The sequence below is a fragment of the Taurulus bubalis genome (assembly GCF_910589615.1).
Source record: "Taurulus bubalis genome assembly, chromosome: 2".
Classification (NCBI taxonomy): domain Eukaryota; kingdom Metazoa; phylum Chordata; class Actinopteri; order Perciformes; family Cottidae; genus Taurulus; species Taurulus bubalis.
The window spans coordinates 34283924-34305066 of record NC_136590.1 but is presented as its reverse complement, the minus strand read 5'-3'; the positions used below and the strand labels follow the sequence as shown (position 1 = coordinate 34305066).

General features: G+C 39.7%; 1 protein-coding gene across 1 annotated transcript in view; it reads left to right on the top strand.

The window, feature by feature from the left end:
- Positions 1 to 2337: 2337 nt before the first annotated feature.
- rxfp2a (relaxin family peptide receptor 2a) overlaps positions 2338 to 21143 on the top strand; it is a gene marked incomplete at both ends in the record, with an annotated part of 39818 nt that continues 21012 nt past the window's right edge. The window contains 4 exons of the mRNA XM_079237407.1: positions 2338 to 2422; positions 7690 to 7833; positions 14283 to 14366; positions 14764 to 14869. Of these exons, the coding sequence (XP_079093533.1) occupies positions 2338 to 2422; positions 7690 to 7833; positions 14283 to 14366; positions 14764 to 14869 (419 nt within the window). The remainder of the gene's footprint in view (positions 2423 to 7689; positions 7834 to 14282; positions 14367 to 14763; positions 14870 to 21143) is intronic.

Here is a 21143-nt window from a genome sequence, read left to right as displayed (position 1 = left end):
TCCACCATAGTCATTTCAAAACCTTCTGCTGCACCCAGTTCCACCATCCTGCTCAATTTGTATACAGGGAACATCGAAATATAAAAGGTTATGTGCAATCTAATTTTCTTCGCAAACTCATACTCCTCAGGGGATTTTGGACACCCTAACTTAATTATGTCAGCTTTGAAACAACAACTGCCACAAATATCAACAGATTGCCATTACAAAATAATTGTCCCTTTTCAATGTGGAACTGTTCTGACACACTGTTATGGTTACATTTGGACGGATTCCCCAAATCAAAAACATCTAGCCCGTGCATTGATGAGATGTAACTAAAATAATGTGTGTGTGTGTGTGTGTGTGTGTGTGTGTGTGTGTGTGTGTGCGTGCGCGTGTGTGTGTGTGTGTGCCGTTTCCGCCGTTGTCTGCAATCGGCACATCACCTCTCCCGCTTCGGCTCACCACACGCATCTATCTGTGCATCTATCTATGTGTGTGTTCAAGTTTGTCTTATAAAAATATTGTGAATGAAAGAGAGACTACTTTGTAACAGTGCCCTTGAATACAGTGCATGTATGCTTTCAGGCTAGTCAGTGCAAACCGATTCCATTTAGTAGGCCTTCATTTTATTTTACTTTCCTCACTCACCTCTCATTCATTTTTAATGAAAGGCACTAACCTGTTGTGCTTGGAGCTCATTCCACTGCCCCCAAGTGGCCAGAAAACATGTCATGGATTAAGTCACAAAGCAATCATCTTTCGAATTGCATCATCAAATATACTGCATTCATTTAAACTGCAGCAAAATGTGTGAGATCACAGATGTCATGGGGTACATTTCCATCTCCAAGCCCCATGCTTAGACTAAAACAACAACTGCTCCACAAAGGAACATGCGACACCAGGCCAATTTAACTTCTTGAACACACAAACGATCACCTAAGAAGTAACTTGAAGGTTTTCTTTCAGGGACATTGGGTCTCTCATTTCCTTCCACTATATTTTTACATTTTTCACACTTTAAATATTTTAAATGATCTTTAATTCAATCCAGGGTTGCAAAAAAAGCAACACAGCATCAACCTTTATGATATATTTGCTTCCATTAATATTACATGTTCTAATGTGTAGTGCCTATTTCTATAAATAATGTATAGGCATTAGGGATTATGTAACCAACGTGTATTAATGACCACTGTCCTTGTGAATAAAGAAAGACATAAAGTTGTGATCTATTTCCAGATAAAGCTCTCGCTAGAGGTAGGGAGATATTAGCTAACAAAATCAAGATCAAAAGAAAGATTTGTAACCCTGCTGCTCTCTCCTGGCAGCTGACCAGCAAGCTTATGTAGTTCTAGGGTGTTCTAGGGTTTATGTCAAAGTGGGTATGTTGCCTAAATGGTATGATTCCAAATCGGATGTTGTTAAAGTACCAAAAGCCATGGACAATTCTGGGCCCTTCGTGCTTAACACAGCAGCACTCTAACATGTGCTCAATGTTTATAATGACTATAACCAGGCTGCAGCTGCTGCCAGGCTGCTGCTTTGCATCCTGCTTTGTCAGAGAGTGCAGAAACCTTTTGTTGAAAAAACGCCCTCCCTGCTCATATTTCAAAACTCTCCTCTGAACTCAGCCTTATCTGCACAGCATAATATCCATTAAACTGATTGAAATACAGTAATGCAACTTTCATCAACTTTAGAAAACAAAATCGCGTCATTAAATGAAAAAGAAAAAGGCCTACTAGCTTTTTAAATCACGATAAAGTCATTGTTGAAAAGAAGAATTAGCTGAGGCTATACTTCTGCAGCTACCGGCTCCACTAACTAAACTTATGTAGCCTGGAGCCTCAGACTTGAGTCAGAAGGTCCATGAAACATGGCTGCTGCGAATCCATTTCACACTTTGTGCTGCTTGGGTCAACTGACAGGAAATTAGTCTCTGCAGGTGTGTCACAGAAATAATAGGCGAAAAAGAGAGAGAGAAAGAAAGAGAGAGGTGTGGAAGCGTTTGCGCACGGCGAGACCGCGCCAGCGCTTGTATGGGAGAGAGAGAGAGGCAGACAGAGAGAGAGAGACAGACAGACAGACAGAGAGAGAGAGAGGGAGAGAGAGAGAGAGAAACGGTGTCTTCAGAGAGCTCCGGAAAGACCGCATGGAGAGGATGTTGCTGTTTTTGTGCACCACGTAGGTAATTGGATTCTTCCAATGGCTTAGTTCGTCTTTTTGTTCGCTTTTAAATGTCAGGCACGCTCCAATATTTGGACTGACTGGACTTCGGCTGATTTATCTGTCGACTGGCAGTTTTTCCACCTCTAGTTAATCTGTCAGAAGCTCTCCAGCCTCAGAGACATGAGCGCAGGAAAACTTCTGAGCCTCAGGATGGACGTACCTGTCATCATTTTGCTCATCCACCTGACCCATACTGAGATTAGAGGTAAAGTAAAATGGAGGGGATGAGAAGGTTACATGGCTGTTATTTAATTGATTGTATTTTTTTTTTGTTACACTGTTGCATCACTGAAGTCTCTTTGTCCTCAAATATTGCAGACTGTGTCTTAGCTTTCTTATTGTTATATTTCCCTCTCAGTTGCTTTCATCGCAAGTTGAGGGTGCTTTTGTGAAATGAACATTGACATCCACAATTGAACAGACAGTTCTGCAGAACATGGGTGACACAAGTGGATCAATATTCTCTCCACATAAGCTGTGAGCTTGTCCTGTTTTAAAACACTCAGCTGGAAAATGGGTTTGTTAACACCAAATAAGGGCTGTAATTATTTGATTTGGATATAAATCGCGTTTCTTCAGGGAATTGTCTGCTCTGCTGCACAGATGGAGTTGAAAAGGCATGAAATTGTCTGCAATATTGACCACTGTCCTAAAATCCTAAAATGTTGGATGTTTTTTTTTTGTTGCTTTAAACCGAATTGCTAAGATTCATAATCAAATATGAGTGAAAATATTCAGGGGATTTGACATATAGTTAATTATACAAACATGTATTTGTTCTCTGTCCCATCTCAATCCGTCAGATATTAAGAGGGATTTTACAGTGGAAGGTTGAGCTGTTAAATATCAGACAATTTAATATCCAATTCATGTTGCTCAATTCATGTCGCATTCATTCATGCTCACACTCCCTCCAACTCCCAATCTGTGACTCATCTTCAGATCTCCTTGTGTCAAAATGTTTGCATTAGTTCTTGCTTGATGTGCATGTGTGTGTGCAAGTGATGCATGTCTTTGTGTGTGCAAGTGTTGAGCATGTGTGTGTGCAAGTGATGCATGTGTTTGTTTGTGCAAGTGATGAGCACGGCAGGACACGTATGATGCTGTTGTTCGCTTTTTAATACCACTTGATAGTTACAGTGAACATTTAAGTATTATAAAAGTTTATAACAAAAACAGGTCAAATACAAACAAATCACCAAAAGGGAAAATAAAAAAGCTACAGAGCAAAATACAAAACAGGCGTCAGCTGTAAACTGCAGACAGTAGATCATTTTCAATAACCACATCACAGGAAACCATTCAGTGTCTCCCTCCTGCATCTCATTACCTCAGTCCGGATTTACATTTATTTCTGAGGGAAATTGACAAGTTATTCACAATGATCCAAACTTTTCCATTAAGTCGGCAGAGCTTCAGAGTCAAGAACGTTGTATTCGTCACAGAACGATCGGTCAGTTGGCGCACAAACAGGCAATTTTTTCCATTTTTCTTTACCTTGAGCATGAGATTCCAGTGGAGTAGAGACCGTGGAGCGGGGATCAGGGTTCGGTCAACCATCAAGATTATTAGAGGTTCTCTGGTGGCTGCTGCTAGTCTCCAAACATTTTCAATGCAATTTGTGTCTTTGTCCTATTGGTCACTGAATAGATACAGTTGTGGTGAGCGTCCAGATGTGGCGGAAGCTTCTTTCAGACTGGAGTGCCGGAGAGGCTGCATGATGTCAGTTTCTGTAATTTCTCGGGTTTAGTCTCCATGTGTGAAGGTTCCCGGCCTCTGGGAGAGGTGCTGTGTCAATGGGTCCACTTTTTTTTATTTTTTATCATTGTCTCAGAGGAGGGGAGCTTTATATTTCCTACATATTGGTTACATATTATATTTGTTTATACATTAAATACATATAATAAAAAGCACCTGACAAACACTAATTCACTTTCAGCAGGCTGTTCAGTCACAAGCAACAACATTTTTTTATTTTCCACAATCCAAGTTTGCTTTGTGTGTTTTTTCAGATGTTTTTACATTTCACACATTTAACCACATGCTTGCTACAATAATATTATTAGTAACATTAAACACTAACCTCCAGGGGATATTTAAGGTGCCCTGAGGACTTTTACTTTGAACAAGAAATCATCCATTTTTTTCTCGCGAGAAGTCTTCTTCACTGCCTTTGTGGGAACATTAATTCACTTTTTGGCACGTTGTTGACACAAGCTATCAATCAGCAGAATAGTGTGAAAAGTCATGCACGTGCATAATAATAAAAGCACAATTAAAAACGAAACAAGGTCTCACTAGCACTACCATGGTGAAAAACTCCACAGGGCACCTTTAGATTTTATATAGAAATACAATTCAGCTTCTGTCTGTAATTAACTAATACTATTTTTTGAAGATTTTGTAGAGTAATTAATACATTGTTCTATAGAAGAACCAAACTTAAGCTTCTTTCGAAAGTTTATTATATTGAGCTCATAGTTGTGTTCATTAATAGCACTGCAGAATTATTTCTATCTATTAAATCACTTAATAAAACCACTTGCCATCCAGAAAGACAAAACACGCAAAATAATATTTGAGAGACATCTATGTGTCCAGAGGAAAACATATTGCAAGAGGCAAATCACTTCTTGGCCAGTTTATGTTTTTTCCGTCCGTTCGCAGAGTGCAGGACCATTTCTAATGTTTGCTATTGTTTCAATCACTTTTGATATAGTGTTTCTTCCCTTGAGGGATTGAGATTACTTTTTTTATGAGCCCTGTGCTGTGTGCTATCTGCTCAGCACGGCAGTTTTTTTTGACAGCTCATAATAACAAACAAAGTAATTTATTCCAGGACATTGGGTATGAAGTAAAACATTGATTATAGAGGAGACGCGCTGACTCTCAGTCATCCATTTTAGTGCAGGAACAGTGCAGGAATTTCAGCTCTATTATTCAAACTGAATATCTGCACATAACCTCGTACTGTGTTCAATTTTAAATCCAGTATCTTGTCTAAACGCCCATAAAGGAGTTACAGCTATACGCTGGAATGGGCACTTTAGAAAATTAAGTTGCTAAGTATAGTCTTAATATTAATGGGTTTGGTCAATTCTACGAGTAAATGAATTAGCTAGTATGTGTTTGCACATTCACTCTTGACTTCCATCTTGTTTTTTTAGAAAGATAAACAATTAATCACTCAACAGCCAAGAATAGTAACGGAAAAAGTGACAATGTTATTTTGTTCACGTTTCAGAGGCGTGAAACACTTTCGATCAAATACCACACCTGCTTCTTTGTTCTGCACTGCAGAGCCTCCGTGTACTTTCCCGCTGTGTCTGTTTTCATGGCATGTCGTCTCTTTTCATAGCTTCATCGTCCTGCAAGCACATCTCAGGTCAAATGTCTATGCTTCTTAATTTGAGTGTGTGTTCATATGAATGGATTAAAAGGTTACACTGTGAACGCAATGTGCCTGTGATCACTGTACCAAGACAATCTCGACAGTTATGTGTTACACTTGCTGTGGTCGAATGTAGTTTTTCCAAATCGTTTGATTTAGATGTTGCGACTTATCGGGTAATGTCATGAAATGTCACGAGGACTTTGTGTTCAGGGCAACATTGGCTGCGTATACTACGGGCGACACCTGACAATAGGTGCTGTCCTAACCACTGTCCACTGAGGTCACATAAATCAGAGACAAAACATGAAAGAGAGACTTAAATATTGTTGTAATTTATTTTTGGTATTCACTCTCTGTGTCTTTTAGTATTGATTAGATCCACATTTCAAAGTCTGTGTTTCCACGGTTTAATAGTGGATGTCTCATTTAAATCCTGTTATGCTACTGAAGTGTTTTTGCAGGACTTTCCTAGTTGGCATAAATGTAATTTAATAATTTATTGATACTTAAGGAAATATTATTTATTGGCCACCTCTGAAATCCTCAATGAAATACTAAATTATTCATGAGAAAAACATTATTTGTACCAGAATTGCCTCATGAAACTTTAATGTTAGCGTGTCAACAGCCACAAACTAAATGTTGTGTGTTCCTCACCTGTCTTCCAGGTGCCCTTAGTAAGCTGCCCTGTCCTGCACACCTGGGATCTCTTATTCAGCAGTCACCCTTCCCAGTTCTTGGAAAAAATGGCCGCTTTAACTGCGTGCTTAAAGATGTGCATTTTCCACACAGAGGATTTATAAAAAGAGAAAACGTGACAGTGTGAGTACTTCTCTGGGAATTACCATTGTGAATCAGCTCTTCCTCCCTAATACCACATTACAAAGAATTATAAGAATCACACTACAGTCAAAAAACAAGGTCATTGTGTACAAAGATATTAAAAACAAATTAAACATGTCAATCAACAAACTTTTTAAATGGTATAAGCTTCTTGTTCCTCTTTCATTTCAGTATATAAAACTTGTATTTCCCTTTGTGATATCACAAACAAATAGTGAATTTACAACATGATGTTGTTTGCTGATTATATACAAAAAGTACAAGAAAGAGATTTTTAGGTATGTTATATTAGGTGTCAGTAAGAAGGGAGAAATACTGCATGTGCAGTATTGCAGATGTGAGTAATGTCTTCACTTTAGCTGGCCGCCAGTAATGACAGATTAATTTCTGGCATGTTTTTCAGGCCAGAGACATGCCAGGCTGCAGTAAATGAAAAGTGAAAATAAGTCTCTTTGACAGATTAGGAGTCTGGTGACCTAAATAGTCTTACCCTGGTCTTAAATAGCAAAGCTATGCTATATGATCGCATACAAAATGAAACGTGAAATTACTTTGAGATAAATTAATCATTGGTTCATTAACACTCGTTTACAAGCTTCGCATGTATCAAAATATGGGTCATGGGTTAAATGGTAAAAATGGTGTCTTGGTTTCGAGAAGGGGAAGTCACTTCAGTTGAACTACTGATGTCAGTGTTGATGGATTATCTGCATTAACGGGAACTACCAGACAAGTTGAACTGATCAAAGGAAGTTTGAGTCGCAAAGAGAGCGCAAAAGAAATAGTTTCAGGGGCTTTCGAAATTGAAATGGTCATGTAGATATAACTTTCAATTCAATAAAGGCAGAATCAGTAACAGGTTAGATTATATCACCAATAATATCTCCTCATGCCAATGAATGTAATCCGTGTTTTGCAAAAACTGTGTTTGAGTCCCTGAATTTCTTAAATAATAATATGAATGTCTCCAAAGTGAGAGTTGTTGTGCATCTACGCATGTGACACAACAGCAGTTTATGAGTAACTGTTGGTCTAAAAATAATTCCACTACAACTGCCTGCTTTAACTTGCAAAATATCATTAACATTTGTTCATTAACGTGACAGGCTTTTCGCCAAGTGACTCTGATGTGACTGATATTTCTAACAGGAGAAAATGTATTTTGACAACTGAAATTTGATGCAAATTTTGAGACTAGCTATACACTCACACTCTTTCCTGCATCTCTTCCGCAGCGCTGCTGGGCAGCCGACTGGAAGTAGACACTAGATGTCCCCTTGGCCAGTTTCCTTGTGGGAACATAAGTGAGTGTCTCCCACAGGCTTTGCAGTGTAACGGACACAAAGACTGCCCGAATGGAGCTGACGAGCAGCGCTGTGGTAAGTGTTTGTTTATAAAGTCAGAGCAGCTTCATATGACAAATGTACCTCTTCGCAGGATGGGCATGTTGGATGAAGGTTTAAAATATAATTGTCTCAGCTCAACCACATTGTGGCCTTGGTTCTTTCCAGCAAATGTATGAGAGATCAGCAGGAAGTGAAAAAGCCAATTAACTTTCTTTTTTTTTATTTTCTTTTTTTAATTTTCTTTTTTATTTGGAAATGTCGGTCGACACATAACATGGCAAACATGCATTTCAACTGACACAAACATACAACATACCCACCCCACCCACTCCTCCCACTGGTACACCCACCTACAGTATAGGAAAGTAAATACATAAAAATAAATAAAAAGCGGTCACCTCATTTCGCTGAGCCAGACGTCTGCAGACATACACGCACCTAAACACACATATCTCTGGTACATCTGAACATAGTTTTGAGTTTACCCCAGTATGTCAGAACCGGGTCCCAGGTGGAAAAGAATTTGTTCCTTGACCCCCTCAGCGAGTATTTAATTTTCTCTAGATGAATGAATTGCATCAGGTCACCAAACCACATAGATGTCTTGGGTGGGTTTGTTGATTTCCAGTGCACAATATTCTTCTACGTGCAAGAAGTGTCATAAACGCCATGATGTTTTTTTGTTATTGTGCAGTGTTGTCTGTCTGTGACACCAAATATAGCTGAAGTTGCGTTGGGTTGGAGATCAATAATAAGAGCCTCAGAAAGTGTTTTAAAGATCGTACACCAGTAAGATGTCAGAGCAGGGCATGACAAGAACATATGAGTTAAGTTGCCTGGGGTGTGATGGCATCTGCTACAACTAGCATCCGAGTTGGGGTATATTTGAGCTAATCTTGCTTTTGAAAAATGAGCTCGATGCAGAACTTTGAATTGGATTATGCCGAGTTTTGCACAAGACGAGCTGTCATTCACTCTTTGTAGAGCACAGTTCCACACGTCTTCTTCTATGTCAGCCCCCAGTTCACCTTCCCAGTCCGCCTTTATCTTCGCCAAGGTCATGTTTTTAAGAGATGATATACAGTCATGTATTCTTGAAATTAGCCATTTGAGTCGGATGGAAGTTCGAGCATATCATCCAAGCCTGCCACTGAAGAGATATTTGGAAAGTTGGGGTCTTGACACTTCAGGAAGTGGCGGACTTGGAAATATCTAAACAAACTGGACCGAGGAAGATTAAATGTGTGTGATAAATCCTCATAGCTGGCAAATACCCTGTTTATGTACATATCCTTAAATCTGGCGATGCCTTTTCTTCGCCAGAGAGAGAATGTAGCATCCAATCTAGCTGGGTGGAAGAGGTGGTTATTGCATATAGGGCTTATACCAATTAACTTTCTACTGAGATTTGAAAGGCAACAGTAACATCATAATACTCCACATTTCTTCATTTTGAAACGCAAAGACCTTCATTTTGATATTTTTTGATAAAAGATGTAAATAAATAGTGTGGGCCAGAGCATTGAAAGTCACTTAGATGCGACCAGATTTTGTAAGTTAAGTCAAGCAACACTTCATGTGATGTATGCAACTATTTTCTCTTACTATGGTAAAAAGAAATCAGATGACTTACAGACCAACCGGAGCCTCGCTCTGCTGTAACCTCTCCGGCTCCGCGGCCATCCGGATGACCACTGGACAAACCTCTTCACCATACTCTTTTCTAGCCTTTACGATACTCGTTCAGCAGTCCAGAAAACCCACAGACCAATTACTTGTGTTGTAAATCATATCAGGCAATCAAATTAGTGTATTCCCATTATAGCGTCACAACTCCAGTGAGATTTACAAACACAGTAGAGACGGGGAGAGATACACAACAGGAGATGTACGTGAGTCAGAGAAGTTGTTTCACATGGTGGTTCACCAGAGCCTTTAATCAATAATGAATAAACTTCAAAGTGCTCATTCTTCCTATGGGCAGTTTAAAACCAGTATGTCTCATATGCTCAGAGACCGTGAGGATTATGAAAAGCAGCAATGGGAAGCGCCACTACGAGACAAAGCACACATCTTTTGAGCAAACACACTCACTCAAATCCAAAATGAAGGCATAGAAAATAAACCTCAGAGCCAAATATGATCACATTAATTCACTGCCCAACAATGATGTCAACAGAGAGCAGAATAGAGCTGAAAAAGGGTTTCAATGTAAACAGATAAAGTCCCTGCACACAAATGTATCTTTTTAGAAGAAAAGACAAATATAATATTGTAGTTTCCTTGGTTGACATTACTGCATCAATGAGCGATAAATATTGTTGAGATATTATTAAATTGAACTTTCTTTATTTGATGTGATAATCAGTTATTGCAGTTGATTGCATCTATCTGACAAAGAGTTGTAATCTTGAAAAACGATTAATTTTCTTCAAGTTAAAAATTATTAACTTATTCACTTATCAGCTGTAGATCAAGAAGAAGCACACATTAGTCTCAGTAGGGTCATCCTGCCAATAACCACAAACCCACTCTCTGCTGTATTACTTCTCTTTTAAATAAAAATAATAAATAAGGTTACATACCAGAGAGCATATTTTACTCACACTCATACAGATCTATGAAATAAATAACCATAAAAAAAAAAGAAAAATCTTTACAAAAAATTTAAACGACTGTTCTCTACTGGCCTCATTTAGTTCCCCGAGACTGTCCTTTTCTCTCCTCTCTTTTCCTTTTCCTCTCCTCTTTTTTCCTCTCGTCTCCACACATCACACCAAGAGTCTCCCTGGGACACCTCCCCCGGCTGTTATCGCTCTGATCTACTTCGAGCACATATGCTCTCTCTCCTTAGAACCCCCGGCTAAAATATTCACAGTGTGAATATCCTGCATAATGATTGATACAAAACGTGCACACACTACAGTAGCTCTCTCTCTCTCTCTCTCTCTCTCTCTCTCTATCCAAGTGAAGGGAGCGGCGTATTAACCATGGAATACATAGTTACTTGTTTCACAAATAACTATAGCCTCCCAGATTTCACTCTTTTTCATTGACAATGCATTTCTATGTTGGACTAGCTTTCTTGTTGTTAACCTAAGTAGATCACTGTTGGTTAAGATATAAAACTGCATTACTTTCTTTTGTGACATTATCCACATTCCACTATAACATAATACATAACAAAATACTTTCGCTAAACTAACAGAAATATGTTTAGCCTCAATCTGACATTTGGACAAAATGCTTACTGCACATGAAACGTGATACTGAGTGTCAGGATCCCACAGTTTTCCATTCTTCCTGCTGATTAGCTGCTAGTTATTGTTTTTTTTTCAATGTTGGTAGTGCATCCCAACACACAGCAGCTTTTAGGCATTTTGTTATGTTGTTTGTCAGCAGAAAATGACAAGGAGTCACTTTGAAGCAATACCATGTCGGGGGAGATCAATGAATTGTTTTTCTCTTTGTTCTGGGCGGGACTAGATCTCTATTGTGCTCCGCAGGGCGCTCAATGCGTGTGCATTATCTGTGTTGGCTGGCTATGTCTTGCTGAATAAGAACTGAACTGGCAGTTGTCGGGCATTAGCACACTTTTAATTGAGAATTGATAGCATGGGCCGAATATCAAAACAAAATATAGAATTAGAATAAAATGTGTCGCAAAAAGAACACTTATCTTGTCAGAGGCCAAAAAAAGCAGATGTGTGAGCACCACATGTGATCTATCTCTACACAAACATCTTCATCAGAGTTCAGCATACAGCTTTGAAAGTATGAAATGCACTTAAATCTGTGGAGTAGCCCATAATTAAAAATGTAATGCCTGTTTGAACATCTGCATAAATCACGGGGAATTTCATGTAATTGATTGTTTTTGATAAAAGCAAGTTGCTCAGGCCCTCCCTGTCGTCTGCAGCCCTGCAGGTCTCGTTAAAAGCTGCATCTGCAAATTACTTGTTCTTTAATCATAGCTCCCTTCAGTGAGATGTGAGATCTCTTATATTTTCGACACAGTTGTAAAAGTGTGAATATTACATTATATATTTCAGTCCTCCAGGTGCTGCCATGCACTCCAGCAGGCTCTGAAAGATGAGTGAACAACCCTGTCAGAGTGGTATCAGATGTTCAATGGATAAAGGGCTCAAAGAAAGTCTCAGGCGTATTTAAAGAGTGATGCACACAGGGAAGGCCATAGCTTCTTTTATACCAATGTGCTGGATTGATTAGTGTCATAGAATAGATCAGTGTCAATGTCAGATGGTTATGGACAACCTTGAGTAGAGTATTGCTGTTTAGTTGACATTGATGATTGATGTTGAGGAGGAGTGTGCTGCTCTACTACAGGCCAGCTAGTTCCCCAAACAACAACTGTGGAAAAGCAACTTGGCAACACTTCAATGTGGGGACTTAATTGAAAGTGAAGCTTAAAGAGTGCTTTAATGATTTAATAGATTACATAGGGTGCACAGCAGGCCATGTTCAATAGATTTGGTTAGAGAAGGATCTCAGTTGTGAGGGAGCTCAGTAGATGTATGACAGCCAAGGCGGATAACCACTACAGAGCCTAATAATCTGTCTAAACATACTTTTACATAAGAGCTTCAATAGCAGTGCTTGCACAACTATCGGAAATGTCTAACCCCTTAAAATTATGCATGTCATAAAATGTAGACGTTTAGATATGAACTATGACACAAAGTTTAGTCAGAGGGTTTATTTTATGGAAATGACTTTATATAAGCAATGAAAAATATCCCTCCATCACATCTGCTAATGATCAGCAGTGACTCTTCAAACCTGTTTCATATCTACAGTCACTTCCAGCACCAGGGAGGCTTTGAATGTTAGCTGACTGTCAGCTGGGGTTGGTGTGTACTCAGAGTGTGCCAGCTTCCCGTCAGAGACCACACGCATGTTTGACAGCTCCGAAAAGCTCTGATTTATGCCGCTGGCACAACATCGACGGAGCTTCATTGCGATATTTGAAACAACTCGTGCGGTTGCAGTTCACAACATGCCTCTTCAGAGCGAACTGAATTCTTGGCCTGTGGTGTTGCTGCTTGCGGTTTTCTCAAAAAGCGTTCTTACTTCACACCTTCATACTTCACACTGCCCTTTCTCTGGCCAAGAGCAATACACCTGTTTGTCACACACCCAAGTCGTGACTTCTCACGCTCAGTGAATTCCACCCGGGTTCAGGAAAAATATACCAGGAGCAGACTTCATCATTTACCGCCTGGGGGCCCAACTTTAAGGCTCTCCAACAGGCAGAGAATTATTATGTTGCTCAGATAATTTTTTTAAGCACCATTAATAACTAACTAATATCTAGTAAAATACCCCCAAAGTAATTTACCTGAAAAAGAAATGGTGCTGGTTAGGTTGCAGATTCATATTTAATCACAAAATATAACAATTAAAATATTATGTATGATTAAAATATGATTCATTATTGTTCATTAAACTATCCAGCATCACATTCAAATTAATAGCCTTTATACCCTTTCATTCTTCACTTGAAGATAACATTTGCATGCAGGGCTTTTATTTTGCGGTAATAAAAGTTTTATCATTAATAGGTCATAGTTTACCTCAGGGAAAAGGTTTTGAGTACTTTTTCTACTATAACCAATACAATTCCCAGTCAGAGAAAGGGTTAAAACTCAAACAAGACAGTCTTACTCGCAGTCAGAAACATTACAGCAACATCGGTAATTTCCGAAGAGAATAGATTTAATAAGCGGAGGTATTTTACTGGAGGATACGTTGTTATTGTTGTAAGTTAGTATCAAATCACAAACCGTGAAAGCACTTTTAATCAGAGGGTATAAACACATCCAAGTCGGGAAACACCTCTGAAATACACTCTTGTTTGATTCTGCTTCCAGTTGTCTCTCAGCTTGTGTTGACTCCAGGGAAGTGAAGAAGAGAACGGTTAACAAAGCACTCCCTGTCCAGCGTGAACCCTGCCTTCGCCTTAGCTCAATGTCAACTGGGAGTGGCTCCAGTCCCCCTGTGACCCTGAACCGGAGAAGCAGTTAAAGATGGATGGATTATAATCCCTTTCTGTTAAATTAAACATGAGTGTGCAGTCTAGTTCATTAGCGTTGCCAGGTTATAGGCATACAAGTGACTTAAACTGGTGAGGTGGTGATTGCTTCATTTTGAGTTATTGACACTCATTGGAATACCAGTCCTCCCAGTACAACGCAGGCTCTGGCCAGACTGTGGTGTGATTACATATGACAGTTGCATAATCTAAAATGTGTAAGTATAATATATCTGTTTTGCAGTAGACAAACCAATAGCCTCATGCAAACGATTATTACATTCAGCAACATTTATAATCAAACTAAGTGGTTGCACATAATTTTCCACTTTACGTGTAACCACCATGAAATGAGCTGTTAAGAGGTCGTGGTCATTTCACAGATTTCTGTGTTGTACAGATAATTATTGTTCCTTGTCTGGCTTTGCAGGGGACAACATCGGATGGGCCGACTTATTCGACCAAACACTACAAGATGCCAATGATGTGGACCAGCACGTACCGAATGAGTGTTGTAAGTGTGTGTGTAGACAGTATTTATGTGGGTGTAGTATTTATCTTTAGAATGTGTACAGTGTATAGTATATTTGTGTGTTGAGACATTAATGCGCTGAGGTGTTCAGCAAATGTGAGAATCATCATTAATTTAATCACTTTTCGGTTCTGGGAAATTGTGACCCGCATTTTATATTTCAACTGTTGTTCCATAATGGAAAATAATCATTAATGTTAATCCTAATGGCCACCAAAGTATTCATGCTGTGTCCTGAAGGACTCATTATATTAAGGGTTAGTATTCTGTAATAAGCCTCCATAGTTATAATTCATGAAGTGTGTGTGTGTGTGTGTGTGTGTGTGTGTGTGTGTGTGTGTGTGTGTGTGTGTGTGTGTGTGTGTGTGTGTGTGTGTAGTCTTGCAGGAGTATCCAGAGAAGTGTGCCTGCTTAAAGACAGATGTGGAATGTGTGAAGGTCAACCTGCAGGATGTTCCACGTCTCTCTCCAAATGTTACCTTTCTGTAAGTGTCCTCTGATTGGTGTGTGTGTGTGTGTGTGTGTGTGTGTGTGTGTGTGTGTGTGTGTGTGTGTGTGTGTGTGTGTGTGTGTGTGTGTGTGTGTGTCTTTGTGACAACCAATTTGAGTTCAGAGTGAGAAGTCTTCACAGTCCCCATTTCTTATTTCAGTTTGTTGTTTCTGTTCTGGCACTGATGGTCAGAACATTGAATCCTGTAATACAGATGCATCAAATAAACACAAATAAAGTTAAATATATGTAGTGAATAAAAAGTGCTGAACAGACAGGAAAAAAAGGCACAAACCACGTACCATTGTTGTTCTTGAAATTATTTCCAAAGTTTCCGTTCCAAAGTTTCCTCCCAGCTATATTTACATGCGTAGTCATTTTTCAACCAACCTTTTTTGACTGTTGACTTCTCACAAGATCACATGAGAAAAACACAAACATAAAAACTGTTTTGCTTCGGCACCATCTTTGCTCTCTACATCCTTGGTCTTGTTTGTGTTTATCTGCTGAAAAAGGTTAATGAAGTGATTTCCTTCCCCCAGTAGTAAAGAACATCAGACAGTCTGCAGTTCAGTGTGTCCGCAGCTGCGATATTCAATGGACCTGATTGTGTGTTCTGATAAAACGAGATACAACGTGCTTATAGACCTCATCCATGGCAGACATGTTCTGCATGTTTCAAAATCCATACTGCCATGCTATGTAATAGGCCAGAAAGATATTTAGTATGTCCCATTAACTAGTATGTCAAAAGCAGCACGACAGAAATACAACACACTGCACATTTTGCAGTGTGCAAGCCAGCATGCTTTTCTGGCTGTTTTGACCCTCAATTCTCTGTGCAGCAGATCTATTAGTAAGAGGGTCAAAGTTCAAGGTGCAGTGTTATGACAGAAGAAGTATGTGGTTTGAATCTACGACCAGTGAGCCAGCATGGGTCTCCTAACTACAATGCAGTTGTTCTCAATGTTATCGATTACACCAGCGCTTTTCACGGCATGACAAGCCAATATGTCTGCTGTGAAAAAGGTCTCTTTTTTTCTGAGCTCTGGAGACCGCAGGCTAACTTTTTTTTCTCCCCAGCTTCCAGTTGTTGTGCTATGCTACTCAATAACTGAAAATATCAAACTATGTATTTAAACTTGCTTCTCTCCTTTCATCAACTCAAATGGTAATTTAGCCTATTTTCGTGGCCAATTTCAGGACAATTTACATGATTTTGTTTCAGTATTGCAGCAGTAATCTGTTTCATTATAGAATTCATTCAGTGTTGATATTCAATGCATTAATTGTCTCATTAATTTATTTTATTTAGTGGGTCATTCTCCAGCAGCAGTCTCTGGCATTTCTCTTTTCCTCTGAATGAAGAGAACTTTGTGAACAAAAAGAAGTGACACCACTTCAGTTAAATGATTATTGATTGAACACTGACTAGAATAGCATCCATGATTTATATGCATCCATCAATCATGTTTTACAGCCACTTGTAGAGTCACAGAGATGGATGAGGGGATCCATTTTATTTTTGATATGATCACATACTGTTGTGTCCCCACATTCATCTTAGTCTCAGTTTCTCTGCGTCTGAAAACTCGTTCTAGTTTCACGCTGCATTGCTTCATTGAATAATGAATTCCTTTACAATTTGGTCTCTCAGTAAGAAGCCTCACTCTATATCCTGTTCTCTCTGTACTGAATAATCAGATTGTACTGCCAGAAGTCACTAACAAACTCTCCACACTTTCTTTGGTCGTCTGGAATCGACCACAACAAAGTTGGAACTGATTGCGTCCCAAATGGGGGGACGACGTCTGTTTTTTATGTGTTCCACTGGTCACAAGTACCAGGAATTAATATCAGACCCATTGTTTCATTATCTTTCTCGAACCAGCAAATCCTCTGCAACAAAATAAATAAAATAAAAAAAGAATCTTTTTACACATAGTTAGACCATAAACATGAGCAAAAACCATGAGTGAACAAGATGTCTCCAAAAGGACTCCTAGAGAGCTCCCCGAGTTTTGGAAAATATAAATTTTAGCATTAGGCTACACACGATTACGCACCTTTCTGTAATCCTTACTAGCTACAGAATCAAACAATACCACCAAATACCCAATCCACCAAAGAATCCGCATGTTATCATTGCAGACAAAAATCTAAATATTACCTACTTTAAGCTGAGACGATGTAGCACCTGGCCTTGCTTGGTATCAAAATATGCGCCTGCTTCCGCTTCCGCCTGCTGACTGGTTTTAGATGCATTCAAGGTTCAGGGGAAAAGTAGGAGCCAAACTGTGACTCTGGTCAATCTTCTCAATTTTGAGTGGCTAAAAGGGCTCCACACAGGGCTATAAGGGCTTTATAAGTCTCCCACAGGCTTGTACACAAGGATGTGTTTTAAACTGAAATCCGACTTTGTAAGGGAGTGATATCATGCATTTTGTGTAACGTTATTATCTGGATGGCAAGTTATGATCCATAAGGAAATATTGTATGTTTAACACATACACGTAATCTCACAAGGGTTACTGTATTTTATCAATTAAAATTATTTTAATCGACTTTGTGGTGAGGAGATAACCTAGTTTTAGTTTTTAAAACCCACCTTTTTCATTTTCCGGAAAAAAGGGCTTGGTGCTTAAAATCACAAACTCGTATTAAGATGTTTGGGGGCATTCAGTTTTGTTCTTTCTGCCAGATTTCATGCATTTGATTCTCATCACACTCCTCATCTTTGTATAATATTTCAGTTTGTTTCTAAGTGGTGTTTAGATTTCGCATTTGTCTGCTTGTTGTCATCAATATGCCTCTCAAAGCTTAATAATGAGAACCTGGTCCTTCAAAGTGATATTTCCTCAGTTTGATTTTGTCTGAGATTGTTGAGTTTAAGAAACAGATCGTTTTACAGGGTTTTCCTTTACAGGCAGTTTTTATATTCTCATAAAAAAATGCTTCAACTTCTTACCTCAGCCAGAAATCGTTTTCCAGGCTCCACTGATTACATAATCAATTCCATGGTTAAACTTTGCAGGCACTTTACGGCCAAGCTTTGATTTTTTTTATTTCAAATTGAAGTGTGACTAAGCCGATAACATGCCAAGGCTCAGTTTGAGGTCGTAATAACCAACACATTATCTGACATGTAAACACAAGAGGCCCTTTGCCAAGAGCGCACACACAGAGTGACACCCACTGCCCAGCAAGATTAGATCAGATATACTGTACACCAGTGGCGGGCCATGCTTTTCAGACCTCTGCCTTCAAATCACTCTATCAGCTGATGAACAGCTGCCTCCCCCCTTTCACAGCGCGATCTCGCTATTATATATCGAGCATGGAGGACCGACCTGCAGAGCTATGTGTGGACCAACTATGTGTGGAGCATGTGTGGACCGACCTGCTGAGCTATTTTAACCACTGACAAGAAAAAAAGGCGCGGCCACTCCGTGTGCTCGCGCTCGCACCGCGATGTTGTGCATCTTGGCTGACCGACTTGACCAGCCCAACCCCATCGGGTCAACAACAATGCAAGTTGTCCAAATAACCACCAAACAACCAGTCACATTTAGTAATAAAAAAACAATCCAACAAAATTAAAACACTGAACAGTGCACACAGAAGACATTCAGCAGTTGCTGCACCGTGGAGGGGAGAGGCGCAGCCCCAGTCCCAGCTGACCAGCAGCACCAACAGCGCTGTGTGTGATTAAATACGACTGCGGATGCAAAAACAAAGTAAAACCACCATCATTTCACTCACCACATTTCCGTAATCCTCTGTGCGAAAGGCGTCATAAGTAAATCCACTATAAGGTAGCTTTTTGGTTCTAGGTAGCAGCTAGAAGTTTCTAGAAGCTTTGTGCCCCACTGACTAATCACAGCGCATGCTAAAGGTCACGCTGGGCCACTGACCAATCATATACATCCACGCCATTTCGCAGGCCTTGCACGTCAAAGAATCCGCCCAGCTTGTCAAACTAAAAATCTGATTTGTTGAAGTCCATGACAATCAACCACAACGTTTACTCTCAGTGTACTTTAATCTACAAAGGCCTGCGTAAACTGCTTTGCTGACATGGAGACATCGGAGAGAAAAAATGTGATTGGATGAAAGCTTCTCCTTAAAACAAGCTGCACTGCAGCAGTGCAACAGAGGAAGACAGGATCTGTGCAATGAGGTAGTAAGCTGATAGGGGAATGTAATTATAATACATGTAGTGTATTTGCGAAAAACAATTACATTATAAAATAGCTATAACTTTGTGATTCTGTTTAGACCAGCAGTGAAGGCTTACCATGCCCTGGCAGCCCACCACTGCTGTACACACATATCAGATGTATGTGTTGTAGCTGTGACGACCCTCTCTGCCACTGGCTGTTGTCCCTGCAGGTGGGCGTGGCAGAGGGTCGTCAGGACAGGAGCTGCCTCTAGGGGGTGCGCAAGAGGAAAAATGTAATGGTGGTCTAATGGTGTAATAATTAATACTAAACATAATTAAAAAAAAAAATTAAGTAGGATTTTTTAATTATAAAAATTCCCTTTGAAAGATTTACATTTAATTACAATTGAAAACGTACAATTTCATAAATAGATGCACTTCCGGTCCGGCCGCCAGACTGTCTTTTACTACACCCTAGCTAGCCTAGCTTGTGCGCCTAACGTCATTTCATTCATTCAGCAACATCCATTAAAATATGTTAAACTGGCTGAAATCGGGGAAGCTGTCAGGTGGGACATCTGAAGCTATCAGTAATAAAAGAGGAGAGGGACAGAGAGAGAGTGAGGAACCGGAGGCGAGAGAAACGGAGAGGTGCGTTGGGGAGAGACCGGGAGAAGAAATTGACCCAGAGTCGGAGAAAGAGGAGACGGAGCGAGAGCACAGAGACCCATCGCAGAGTCAAGGTGAAAAAAGAGGAAACGAGAGTGAGCATCAGACTGGGAAAAAAAAGAGGAAATATGATGACAATTATCTGGGTCTGGGTTTCACTTGGATTGGCAATGCAGATTGCCCGAAGCCACAGTGCGTGTTGTGCAGTGAGGTTCTGGCTAACAGCTGTCTGAAGCCTCTTATTTGCGCCGCCACCTGAACACCAAGCATGCCAGTGCAAGTCAGAAGCCCCTTACATTTTTTAGATCCAAATTGGAAGAGTTACAAAACAGCCAAAAACAATTGCAGTCTCATTCATGTGTTGGTCCAGGGATTCCCAAAGTGTGGTGCGCGCACCCCTGGAGCCTCCTTTTTTTTATTTATATCTGTTTCTGAGCCTACGTGCCACTCTTTGTTCTTTACGTGGCTTACTGTGTTTAAGTAAATAAATGTGAAATGCAATCTGCCTCTGAGCCTGTCCGTGTGTCCTCGCCATCCTTATTGCTCTTTAAAAGTGACGCCTTGTGTAACTGAAATGTATACAGCGGACTAAATCTTGTAACAAACGCCACGCGCGAGCAAACAGTTCTCGCATTGGTCCGATTTTATGCGGCTATAAATAGGCTCTGTTGCGTTGTTTTTTAAGGTGTGGGGGATTAGGGGTGCGTGAACCCGGTCGGGATGTAGAAGGGGGTGCGTGGCCTAAAAAGTTTGGGAACCGCTGGTCAAGTCCAATCTATTCTATCTTCCCTCCCTTTAGCATCTTTTCTGCTTAATCCGATGGTTTGAATGTGTTTAAGACAAAGTCGAGTTCACTACCAAGCTATATGTCAGAATAATACATTGAATTACCTTCTCAGCCCGAGCATCACTTTAGATCATCAGGCCACATAACTTGGTCTAATATTTATTTTTATTTTTAGGTCCTCATGAGCCATTCCGTAGGCGTTGATTTATTTTCTCAGTTGTGTTGCTTTCTTCTGTATTGTGCAAATGAAAGGCGCTTTAGATCTTGTTACCAATGTGTTTTATTGTTTATCAACTGTGTGGGTGGGTGTATAATTAAGGCATATGTATGTTATATTTTGGTTAAATAAGCTATTTTGCTGTTAACAGTGTGACCTGCTGTGCTCTAACAGCAATATTGGGTATTTAAACAAAACATGTTTACTTCAATTCTTATGTAATTTTTTTTTGGTAAGACCTTTACTCCTCTTTAGATATCCAGCACCGTGTGTGTGGGTGTGGGTTTATAGTATATCAATTTATGCTCTGCCATTTTTGTGTACCTGTCCTTGTACTAACCTTTTTAGATTACATTACAGTGAACCTTTTCAAACCCTTTAAACAATTTGCAAATGTGATGCCATCTTTTTAAAAGCAATTTATGAAAGAAACG